The sequence below is a fragment of the Alexandromys fortis genome, unplaced genomic scaffold (assembly GCF_014885135.2).
Source record: "Alexandromys fortis isolate MF-2015 unplaced genomic scaffold, M_Fortis_MF-2015_v1.1 scaffold_3, whole genome shotgun sequence".
Classification (NCBI taxonomy): domain Eukaryota; kingdom Metazoa; phylum Chordata; class Mammalia; order Rodentia; family Cricetidae; genus Alexandromys; species Alexandromys fortis.
The window spans coordinates 29,539,593-29,552,483 of record NW_026067909.1 but is presented as its reverse complement, the minus strand read 5'-3'; the positions used below and the strand labels follow the sequence as shown (position 1 = coordinate 29,552,483).

The window sequence follows — 12,891 nt, the reverse complement described above, 5'->3', positions numbered from 1 at the left end:
AGTGCACATGTGCCTAAGTGTGCATGAGTATATGTGTACATGTATCCAAGCATACGTGAGTGTATGTGTGGCTTCACTGTCCCATGTGACCTTGGTGAATAACAGCCCTGTGATTTCAAGTTCTAGCTCCTGTGTGCGCTTCTCCCCAGTATGAGAGTGCTCCGTCTCTTGTCCGAGTCCTCGCCAGCTCTGACCACCTTGTCCACCATGCAGCACACGCTGCAGGCATGACCCAGTCAGTTGTGTCCTGTTTGTCCCCATCTGTCAGTGTGGAAACAACCAGATAGAGCAGCATTCCAGTGGACATGTGACTGGATGAGCAGAGACATCACTGGCACCAGCATGGATGTGTCGCCACACACAGCACGCTACGGTAACACATCAGGACCATGGGCTCTGCTCTGAGCCCTGCTCTAGAAACATCTTCTCCATCCAGTGACCTCCCATGTGTCACTGAGCACTCCCTCATGCCACTGGACCCATGCTCCCACCGCTTCTTCCAGAAGCATCTGTCTTCTGGGAAAGGCTTGGACTCCTTCCCCAGACACAGGATAGGAAGGTGGGAAGTGTGCTCACATGAAGGGGCTTTTGCCTGCTGCTCTCCTGATGATCCCTCTGAAGCAGACGTGGCCTATCCTGGCTGAGAGGAGTGACCCTGACAATAGGACTGAACTCACAATGCACCAAGCACATCCTCAGCTCACAGCCAGTCTAAAAACAACTGAAAAAGGCATCACAGAACCCTGGCCAAGAGAACCCCCCAAGACATGGGCGGCACTAAAGCCCCAGGTAGAAGGACTCAGGGAGCAAGGCAGCCCAGCTCAGATCCTGAAGTTCCTGAGGAGGTCAAGCCTTCCATCATGGAAGGATCTGGTGATCACCTCTAACAGTGGCCAGACACCACCACTGGGCATCAACCCGGGGAAAGCAAAGCAGCACGTGTGACATGTTCCCACCACCGTGCTCCCCCCAAACAGAACCACGCCTGTGACGTGTTCCCACCACCGTGCCCCCCAAACAGAACCACGCCTGTGAGCATCGGGTCTAGTGAAGCCCACACGGGAGAGACAATGAAACAATACCACAAAGACACAGACAAACCCAAACCATGGGGTATTCAACAAAGGAACAGCTCGGACTCTTCCTCCACGTTATGGGGAGAAGGAAGCTGAGGGTCTAGGCTGGAGAGATGGTACATACTGTTCTTGCAAAAGACCAGAGTTTGGTTCCCAGCAGCCATGTCAGGCAGCTCACAACTACTTATAATCCAGGTCCAGGAGCTCTGACTCCCTTTTCCAAGGGTACCTGCCCTTGCATGCATGTATCTCCACATGCATGTGCACGTACACACACACTAATTCTAAAACAAGAACTGAGGCTCTGCCGTATACCAGAAGCCTAATGTGAACAATGGGATACAAGTCAGCCTGCAAGCCAGAAAAGATGGGCCGCAGAGCAAAATTTACAGACCATCACTGGGTCCTCGTTTTAAAGAGAAGGAAAGCTATCAAGTGTGTTTTGGCCACAAAGCAGCAATCAGAATTCAGGTGAGGTGCACTGTGGGATTGCTGGTGATCCCAGCCTGGATTACAGGGAAGCATTCTAGCTGTTAGTGGTTGCACTGAGAACAGAGGAAGGAATGTCACAAACATGGGTTTCTAACAGGTCAGCAATGTGTGTATAACAGTGTCCACTTATTCACTGATTCAAGTTAAACTTGGCACAAAGACCAAGGAGGCTGGAACTCAAGCCACTTAAGAAGTGCTCTTCAGCCCCTCACAAAGGTGAAGCTTGAAAGGAAACTTACAAGAGGGAAGAGGAAGAAAGAGATGCAGGGGCTGAGAGACACTTAGAGCACGGAGGACCGGACCCAGGCTGGATTCTCAGTACCCACATGGAGGCTCACAGCCCACAACTGTCTGTAATTCCAGTTCCAGGGGATCCAACGACTTCTGGCCTCCACAGGAACCGCGTGCATACACAGATATATGTACACTCATACACACAAAATAAATAAATCTTTCGAGAGAGAAAGGGAAGAAATGCAATTCTGAGAAGGGGAGAGGAAAGGCAGGACCACAGCGAAAGCAGAGGAGAGAACAGCAGGCCTGAAGGGGATGCCGTGGACCTTTAGATAAGGAAGGGGGGGGACTGCAGAGCTAGGACAGACTGAGTCTGATGTTGCGGTTTTCATCCCCAGAGGCCCCTAAACCACGTAAGCAGTCATCAGTCACTCCACTTGCAGAGGAAAGCACACTGCCTAACATTACCTTAATGGTGATGTAGTTTTTTAAGGATTTGGACATTTTTTCTTCGTTGCCTTTCACATGCAAATGCCCTGAAACAAAAAGAAAAGTGTCCCCTCTGAGAGTCGGGTGTGGAGAGCCCCCGCAGTTACAGCCTCCCAGGCAACCCTGAGCTCCACCAGAGCTGGCCTGGTCGCTCTGAGTTGGGCAGACCCCGGCACAGTTAACAGGACACCAGAGCAGAGTTCCCTTTCTCTATCCACAGCCCTGAGCCAGCACACAGCGGGGCCCATGGAGGCATGAGGCTTGTGTCCCCCAGGATATAGGGCAGTAACCCACAGCTACAGGAACCTGCACCTGCAATGTGTGCTGTGTGCAGCCCTCCGGGACAAGACTGCACCATGGGGGTACAGTAACGGGCCCACTCAGCCCCCAGTCAGTGTTGAAGGAGCTGCGGGCCTGCTTTTCGTCCCGCCCGGCTCCCACACGGCTAGCTTTACACCAGAAATAACAACACACAAACTGTATTCTTTATTAATTAACCAATGACCTTCCTCCATCAAGTCAGTGTGATGGACAGCAGAGCCTCCTCACCTATGCGTTCCTGCCCTGTTCGGAAACACCGATGTAACTGGCTGGTCACCTGCCACTGGTCACCCAGGTTTGGGGTGTAGCTGTCAGCTTTTCTGCTACAGCTGTCTTCCCACAGGTACATGAGACACAGGCGGAAAACCAAACCCCCTCAGTGACCTCCTAACCTGGGGTGTATCCCAACAAGGCTCATCCCCAGCGGAGGGTCTTGCTGTCCCAGACAGATGTTTCCTTCTTTTCCAATCGCACCTTCACGTGGAGGGTGCTGCAAAATGGATCTCCCTGGGAACTTATTAAAAACGTGCCCTCTCCGGGCTGGAGAGATGGCTCAGAGGTTAAGAGCACTGGCTGTTCTTCCAGAGGTCCTGAGTTCAATTCCCAGCAACCACATGGTGGCTCACAGCCATCTATACTGAGATCTGGTGCCCTCTTCTGGTATGCAAGCATACATGGAAGGAATGTTGTATACATAATAAATAAATCTTTAAAAAAAAAAAAAGTGCCCTCTCCAAAGAAACATAACCGTGAGCCTTAATTCTATATACGTCACACAGAGAATTGACAGGAGCCGGAAATGAAATGCACCGGACGTCAAGAACAGGACGGTCGGCACGTACCAGGCCAGCAGCCTCTCTCTGGACTTCCTGGCGATGTAGGCAGTGTCACCAGAGCAACCCTGCATTTACTGTCGCCCTACAGGGCACCATGGCTTCCACATCCACCTCCTAGAACTGCATTTCCATGTGTAGACGCTTGTGTCTGGTACCACATAACCTGACCACTGCCAAACCTGCCTCGCCTACCTGAGCTGTCATCTGGAAGGGCAGCGCTGACCTGGTGACATTCAGCACACTTGACGTGTGCTCTTCTGCTCATCATTCATCCCCATGGTGGGCTCATTCCTGCCTCTGACCTGCTTCTGGGAACCACGGTCACTGCCAATCCACTGGGTCCTTTGGGTTTTGTAGTTATTGTTGGAGGATGTTGGTTCTTTGAGACAAGTCTCTCTAGGTATTCCTGGCTGCTCTAGAACTCACTATATAGACTAGGTTGGTCTCAAGCTCACAGTGATCCACCTGCCTCTGCCCCTTCCGCAGTGCTGGACCTGAGAACTTCCCCCCCAGAAGGTGCTATGCTGACCTCGGAGGGAGAAGAATCATTAAAGGTATCCCCCACAGTGAACTCGATCTGCTATGATACCAAGCTGCCAGGCAAGCTGTGCCCACTGGTGAAACAGTGGCATAAAGGTTATGGTAACCTGTGGCAGTATTATAGGAGAACATCTCTTATATTCAAAGACAATGGAACTTTTACTGGACCTCACAGCCAAGTTAATAATATACCTCGAGGTCACTTAAGACAGCCAAAAATCCTACCGTGTACTCAGACTGTTTGCTTAACCTGCCTTTAAGAGAACAATGTCAAAACCCACCTAACCTGCTTTGGGTTCCTTGTGTAATCAACTTTTACAACCTAAGCTAATGCATAGCTTTTATCATAAGTTGTGTATGCTTCCATGCCCCTGACCCAAAGAGCAATGCATGTGTGTGTATGTGTGTTAGAGTAATCACTTGCTAAAAAGAGCAAGCAGGTCAAAGGGGACGCTGTTCAAGAATAACGATTGTATGTGTTGGCACGGCACAGATATCTCTGCAGTGGCGTGTTTGTAGAACTGAGTGTTTCAGGACCGGTGGTTAGCGGGAGGAAATGACGTACCTACCCCCTTGTAAAACTCTGTTAATTTCCTAATGTATCCCTCACTTCTTCCCTACGTGACCCAACACAGTATGAGCAAAGCCCTCTGGTAGACACACAAAACACAGGTTTCACAGTCAGACACGCAACAGACTCCAGACAAGCCAGAAACCACCAACTTAGGCACAGACAGATGGAAGACACAGGGAGAGAAGTGGAGAACTCAAACTCGGGCTTTTCTTGTCAAATTCACCCAAGAGGAAGAGCTGAATTTTCGTCCCTTCGCTGTAACATTGATGCATTCTGGTGCCTCTGAGATTCTCTTTAACGCATGTAATCAGTGCAGTAACCGAGCACTTTCTGATGGGATCTGAGGCCTGCTACACAGGAGGGAATTTGTGCCCGGTGCTGTACACCTGGTCAAAAGCTCATGGCCAGGGTTCACAGGCCTTAGCAGAGAGCCTGCTACTGTTGGTTTGCTGAACAACACCGCATCAATCGCCTTTTGAGCATTTATGTTTACATACAAGGGTCAGCGCTGCTCTCAGCGGGGGCCAGAGGAGCTGCTCTCTGCAGTGGACAGCAGTCAGTGCCGCCAACGTGCTAGGGATACATGACTGTCGATTACACAGCCCCAGTGGGAGGTCTTTCTGCAGTGGGCAGTGGGCAGTGCCGCCACAGTGCTAAGGATAAGTGACTGTTGATTACCCAGCCCTACATGGGAGATCTAGACCCTCAAGGCTCAAGAAATATCTCATTAAAAAAGAGAGAGAGATTAGAAAGAATCTAAGAGGCAGAAGGGGGGGTGCTGTGAAATGTCTTCTGGACAGGATGTGGCTGTTGCACAATGAGCTTGCTGCAGCCATGGTTACCGACACAAGACTGACACAAGGTGAAGCCAACAAGATCAGTCAACACTGACTGGACTTAAGAGAGTTACCAAAGAAAAGGAGCCGTAGGCCAGAGTGTGGGTATGACCAGTACGGTAGAGATGCATTGCGTACATACATGCAATTGGCCAAGAATGAAGGAAAGATAGATACCCTACAGAAACCCAAACGAGGATGTCAGTCAGGCCCGCCTGCCACTCTGCCAGCGGATCTGGGTGTTTCCAATACGCAGAGTTGGCAGAGCAGGAAAGTAAGTGTGCCTCAAGCCGGGCTTACCAGAATGTAGGAAGTAGTTTCCCCACTGCTGACACTGGTGGAAGACCTCGCTCTGTGCTATTTCGTTCTCGTGGTGTGGGAAAGCCAAGTCTATGCCGCCCGTGTGGATGTCCAGTTGGCTCCCAAACACCTCGCTGCAGGGCAGAGTGCAAGCTTGTGTGAGCAGCCTCACCATCGGGGCCCACACTCACACTCACTCCAGAAGCATTCCCCAGCCTCACCATCAGGGCCCACACTCACACTCACTCCAGAAGCATTCCCCAGCCTCACCATCAGGGCCCACACTCACACTCACTCCAGAAGCATTCCCCAGCCTCACCATCAGGGCCCACACTCACACTCACTCCAGAAGCATTCCCCAGCCTCACCATCAGGGCCCACACTCACACTCACTCCAGAAGCATTCCCCAGCCTCACCATCAGGGCCCACACTCACACTCACTCCAGAAGCATTCCCCAGCCTCACCATCTGGGCCCACACTCACACTCACTCCAGAAGCATTCCCCACACCATAAAAACACGGTTCTGTTCGCTGCACATGGATCTACCAGGCTGACAGGGAAGAGGAGGCCAGCTGAAGCTGTCACCAGAAGCCTCGGGAAACACAGGGTTGCCTGAGGACAGGGAGGGTGGTCCATGTCTCCCAGCTGGTGGAGGGGCTATTCCTTCACCAGACCAAGGTAGATTCTGGACTCTGGAGAGGTGGGCTGGCCAGGGCACAAAAATGTTCTCAAAATGGCTTTTCAGAGGTGTCAAACCTAGCTAAGGGCCTCGTGACCCGGCCCTTGCACTTACCTGCCCTGAGGCCTGAGCCACCAGAGACATAAGGTGTCTCTGTTGCTGTGTGACAGAGCCTGTTCTGGTAGCAGCAGACTGAACAAGAAGGCTGGGCCCACCCCACGCCGGGCCAGGCATTCCTCCTCATGGCCCTCCAGCCTCCAGTCTGTCTTCTCCCTCAGTCAGGCCACCCTGTCACACCTGGGTTGAACACTCGAAGCCTGGGAACTGCTGGGGCCTTACCTGGCCATAGCGGAACACTCAATATGCCAACCAGGCCGACCGTCTCCCCATGGCGAGGTCCAGAACACCTCCTGAGGTTTGGCTGCCTTCCACAGGGCAAAGTCGCTGGCATGCCGCTTGTCAGAGTCAACTGCTGGCAACAGAGGGTTGACAAGTGAGAAACCTTGGTGCGGCACTGGCCACCTGTGTTCCAGCTGGTATGGGAGGTCCTTCTGTATATGTATTGCTTTTATTAGTTGATGAAGAAAGCTGTTTCGGCCAGTGACTTAGCAGAGTAAAGCCAGGTGGGAAATCAGAACAGAGATATAGAAAAAAAGAAGGCAGAGTCAGAGAGACGCCATGTAGCTGATATAGGAGAAAGATGCCGGAATCTTACCGGTAAACCACAGCCTCGTGGTGTTACATAGATTAATAGAAAATGGGTTAAGATACGAGAGCTAGGTAGAAAAATGCCTAAGTTGTTGGCCAAAACAGTTTCATTCATCAACCAATAAAAGCAACACATATCCAGAAGGACATCCCGCATCACCAGCCAGACGACGGCATGCTCCCTCTATGCAAACCTCACGCCTCTTACTAACGCGCTCCACTCTCCCCCAGTGGGGCAGCAGGACTAAAGCCTCCAAGTCAATAAGCAAAGCAGAGGCGTGGTATCCACCAAGTCTGGTCACAGAGGTCACAGCCGAGCCTGCAAACACCAGAGCACTCGCTGCCAAGGGACCAGATCCCAGTGCCCAGCCAGTTCTGTTCAGTCACCTTTGAGTGACTGAGTTCCTAAGTGACATTTTTCACAATGACAGCAATCCTACTGAGGGCAAAGGTGGCCATCACAGAGGAACATCAGGATAGAGGACAGGAAAAGTCAGGAGAGGACGAGCAAGCAGAGCTGTGTTGGTTTCCCTGGACAAACTCTGTCCTCTCTTAAATGCCACACAGTCATATCCAATTCACTGTTTCGTGGTTGTCACTGGGCTTACTGTTTCTGCTTACATCAACAGAAGTGATGTCACTGGGTCAGTCTGAACCTCTGCCCCACAATGCCATGTGTGTACTGAGCACAGCACAAGGTGGGGTCCACTGGGAATCGCAGGCTAGTGAACAGGGCTGGCACAGGCATGGGAAGGCCGGAGAATCTCAGAGGTGTTTGCCACACGCTGATGTGGGGTCAAGTTGGCAGGAACAAACAGGAGTTCAGCAGGGCGGCAGAGACAAATCCCACTGAGCAAATGGGGATGGAGGATGGTTCTTCAGAGTAATGGCAGGAGAGATGGGGGGGGGGGGGATGCAGGAGAAACGTTATACGTGGGCATACAAAACACTTAGAGACAAGCACAGTGCCAGGGACCCATGTGTGGGTCATGCAGCCACTTGGGATGATGAGCAGGAGAGGCAAGCACTGTCATAAGGGAGAGGTCGCTCCCAAAAGCAAGAGCTGGGCAGGGATGATACAATGCAAGAAACCCAGTGCCAGGGCCACCTCTCTTCACTGGGGTGACGGCAGTCACCGAGCAGGACCCACTTCTGCGTCCTTCCTGTTGGGTTACTGCTACAATTCAAAATGCAAAGAAAGCTGAAAAGCCTTGTTCCGAAATGGCACATGGGAGTGGTGGAGCCCGTCATGGCACCAGAAGGACTCGGTGCCTTTGCTTTGCTAAATGCCAATCCCCAATTTTAAACCTTTACTCACGCTGTGCTTTTGAATAAGGCAGTGACTTCCAACAGTGCTGCCTTGGGTGCACAGACGGACCGGGGGAGTTGTTACTCCCTGCTGGGGACGCTGGCAACTTCTCACAAAACCAAAAAGGTTTTTCATACGACACTGCCATCATACTCCTGGGAGCTTACCCAACATACCGAAAACATTCACATAAAGTCCTGCACCTGGGTACTCACAGCAGCCTTATCCCTAACTGCCCAAACATGAACGCAGACAAGATGGACCTCAGTAAGTAGAGAGACTAAGGATTAACTCCAGCACACAGACACTGGGCACACAAACAGTAGAGCATCCATTATTCAGTATCAGTGAGAGGAGAACTACCAAAGCATGCAAAGACCTACAAAGCTTCAAAGTATGTTACTAGCTGGGCATGGTGGCCATGCCTCTAACAGCAGTACTCAGGAGGAGGAGGCAGGAAGAGTTCCTCAAGATCAAGGCCACCTTCAGCTACATAGTATCAAGCAAGACTGTCTCCAAAAAAAAAAAAAAAAAAAAACAAACCACAAAAGCCTGTTACTAACAGAAAGAAGCCGACCTGGAAAGGCTTGGGCTGAATGTGTATAATCTGGCAACATTCTGGAGAAACAAAGCAGCGGATGGTGAAAAGATCACCAGGGTTGAGGTAGCAGAGACAGGAAAAACATGGATCACAGATGTCTCATGGATGGGAAAACATTGCATGGGATTGTGTCACGTGGGAACACACGTGACATTTGTCCAAACGTCTGTCCATCCCAACGGGTATGCTAACATGAACCACAGACTTGGGTAGTGCAGGGCACAGATGGCTCAGGCTGCTGGGGGGTGGTGTGAAGGGCTGTGCAGGGGAGGAGGCCCGGTGGGAATTCTCTAACTTCATTCTGTGAACTGTAAACCCCAAGTGGCAGTGAAAAAAACAAAGCCTGTGGAAATAAAACCAAAAGCTGTGCCCCGTGGCACACATCTAGGCCCAGCGCTTGAGGGTAAGAGCAGGGCCTGCAGTTCCAGGGCGCCCTCCAATGTATGGCAAGTTTAGCCTTGGCTACCCGAGACCCTGTCCCCTCAAACCAGATACAAAGCAACAAAACTAGCTTGCTTCTGCTGGGTCTTACAACTCTCCCAAAGTCTTCCTGGAAGGCACAACTCAAGCCTGCCTCAAACCATAGCCCACGGGTATGGGGATCCCAGAATACTCCGCCATGGATGGGCCACAGCAGAGGGCTACTGATAGGGTAAAAGTAGATATCATTTCTGAGAGCCAAGTAAACAAGACTATTAAAAATTAGATTGAAGTTACATACGGTGATACACACCTTTAATCCCAGTACTTGGCCTCACTCTGAGGCCAACCTGGTCTACCGAGCAAATTCCAGAATAGCAAGGGCTACAGAATGAAACTCTGTCTCAAAAACAAATAATAGCCAGGCAGTGGTGGCGCACACCTTTAATCCCAGCACTTGGGAGGCAGAGGCAGGCGGATCTCTGTGAGTTCGAGACCAGCCTGGTCTACAAGAGCTAGTTCCAGGACAGGCTCCAAAACCACAGAGAAACCCTGTCTCGAAAAAGCAAAAAAAATAAATAAATAAATAAAATAAAGGCAGGAGAGATGGCTTAGAGATTAAGAGCACTGGCTGATCTTCCAAAGGTCCTGAGTTCAATTCCCAGCAACCACTGGGTGGCTCCCAACCATCTGTAATCTGTAGTCAGATCTGGTGCCCTCTTCTGATGTGAAGGCAGAGCACTGTATATATAATAAATAAATCTTTAGATTTAAATAAAGTAAATAATAAAAATTTTAAATTAGATTGGTGACGAATGTGTTATCCATCAGTCTCTATCCATAGACACTCAGAATTGGAATAAGCCTATAAATTAATTACCAAATGTAAGAAGCACACGGTCTAGAGAGAAATCCATGTAAAACAGCAAATCTCACTGAGCAAAAAAGGGGGGGTGACAGTTCTTCAGAAGAATGGCAGAAGATGTGGGGAAGGAATATAGGAGAAATATAGAAGACTTGAGAATACAAAGCAGCCAGGAACCCATGTGGGTCACTTATAGCAGTAACTTGAAGGCCTGTGCATATGCTCAGCATCCTTAATAGATAGTTTAAATTTAGTTCTACATGCTTTTTATTCTTCTCCATAAAAATTACTGTGACCAGCAGGTGGTGGTGGTACACGTCTTTAATCCCAGTTCTCGGGAGGCAGGAACAGGTGGATCTCTGTGAGTCTGAGGCCAGCCTGGTCTACAAAGTGAGTTTCCAGGACAGGCAGGGTTGTTACACAAAAATACTCTGTCTCAAAAAAACAAAACAAAAAAACTTAGATCTAACAAAATGGTTGAAGCCCAAACAGCACAGGAATACACTAACTGACACCGGGAATTTAGTATATAGCAGCAAGCAGCAGAAGAGGGACACACTGTGACATGTATGTTGTCCCATGTAGAGAAAATTACAAAAAAAGTAAGGAGAGGGGGCAAATAGCACGCCTGGGTCTTCTGCAGTCTTGTCTGTTCACAGAAATGAGTTAACCTCCCAGCAGGGCTAACGACCCCAAGTCAGCCCACGTCTTCCCTGCTCCAGATCAAACCTCAGAACCCCACACTCAGAGGCTGAGGCCCGCAGGACACCAGCCGTCACCCACCTGGCTCTGGGGCTGCAGAGGCCCACAGGACACCAGCGTCACCCACCTGGCTCTGGGGCTGCAGAGGCCCACAGGACACCAGCTGTCACCCACCTGGCTGAGGCTGCACAAGGCCCACAGGACACCAGCGTCACCCACCTGGCTCTGGGGCTGCGCTGGGAACCACGTTGACTAGCCTGCCGTACTTGTCCCCTCGTGCTTGCAGATCGAAGTAGACGCTGCCTGTTTAACATAAAGTTAGGAGCTCAGCACTTCCCTGTCTGAGGCAGCCACATCTGTAGTCTAACAACTCACAAGCAATTACAGTTTCAGCACAGACTGCACATGCATGTGCGCACACGTTTGCATACGCAACACACATTACCACACAAATAACACATACACACACAGAGACACTACCCAGGCATCTTCTACACCAACAATGCCTGCACATTGCATTAACACACACACACACACACATAGAGACACTACCCAGGCATCTTCTGCACCAACAATGCCTGCACACTGCATGCACCTCCAGGATTATTCTGAGATGCCTGTCACGGGTGGGCTTTGAGGTCTCAGACAGTCAAGCGAGGCCCAGTGTCTCTCTTCCTGCTGCCTGCTGATCCCGATGTAGAACTCTCAGCTACCTCTCCAGCACCATGTCTGCCTGCACGCTGCCATGCTTCCTGCCATGAAGATAATGGACTGAACCTCAGAAACTATAAGCCAGGTTCAATCAATTAAACACTTTGTAAGAGTTGCCGTGGTCATGGTGTCTCCTCAGCAATAAAACCCTAAGACACAGGTATGGTTGGAGATGAATAGCCCAGGTGAGCATGACAGGACGGAACAGTCTCCAGGGGCCCTGCCATGTCTCCAGCGCTTATGAAGATTCCTCAACAGAGAATATCAACATGGCTCCGAGGTAAGAGTGTGAACAGTGAAGCAGGGGACCTGTGTTCAAATCCCCAGCACCCACATAAAACCCAGGTATGGCTGCACATGCTTGCAACCTCAGTGCTGGGGGAGGGCGGGGTAAAGGCAGGTACCAGCCAGCTTAGCTGAGGAGAAACACTCTCAGAAAGTAGGGAGGAAGGGAATGGAGGCCACCATGGTGTGGGTCCAGCACAGGTCCCTGTTCTTCCTGCAAACTGGTGTCTGGTGACTCACACTGCTGCCTGTTCTGGAGGAACAAATGCTGTGGTCTCCTAGGAACACGATCACCCAGATGCATGGGCCTTTGGGTGGCATCCCTACTCAGTCGGCTGAGCAGTGTGATGATGCTTTCAGTACCAATACTGAGATGATGCTACTGGACTCCTCCCAGCTGTGTGGTCAGCTCCCAACCACATACGCCCTCCATCCATCACCCATGTGGAAAAACTGTTACCCTGGCTTCTCGACATATTATTACATGTGGGAGGAGAACAGAAAGCTATCCAGGAATCTATCTCAAGAACTTTCCTGGAGGAAGAGACCAGCGAGAGGCTTCCAGATGGCTGGTGAGGCTACTGGAGCCATGGTCACATATCAGGCTACGAGGTGCCCAGACCTCTGTGTGCAGGTGGAGGCAGCATCTCCCACGCTTCTCCCAGCATAACGACTAGCAACCAGAGGACAGGCAACCAGCTAGAAATGGAGCATTTGTTTAAAGCCACGTGAGGCTGTTTTACCTGATATCTGGTTAAGTGGTTCTGCAGACTGTGAAGACTGCTAGAAACTTCTCCTTATAACTGCTCGGCTGGTCAGGCTGAATACGTTGTTTCATAGCATTTAACATGCCTACATTACATTAGCATGTGCACACACACACCCCCCAAACTGAAATAAGACCACAGTG

General features: G+C 50.6%; 1 protein-coding gene across 6 annotated transcripts in view; it reads right to left on the bottom strand.

The window, feature by feature from the left end:
* Cars2 (cysteinyl-tRNA synthetase 2, mitochondrial) overlaps nt 1-12,891 on the bottom strand; it is a 29,488-nt gene that overhangs the window by 9,665 nt on the left and 6,932 nt on the right. For 4 of the 6 annotated variants that reach the window (XM_050136920.1, XM_050136915.1, XM_050136917.1 and 1 more), the window contains exons 6-9: nt 11,205-11,288; nt 6,720-6,852; nt 5,699-5,832; nt 2,271-2,338 (exon numbers count right to left, since the gene is read on the bottom strand). In XM_050136920.1, the coding sequence (XP_049992877.1) occupies nt 2,271-2,338; nt 5,699-5,832; nt 6,720-6,852; nt 11,205-11,288 (419 nt within the window). The remainder of the gene's footprint in view (nt 1-2,270; nt 2,339-5,698; nt 5,833-6,719; nt 6,853-11,204; nt 11,289-12,891) is intronic. The other 2 variants (XM_050136916.1, XM_050136919.1) reach the window with 1 other exon arrangement.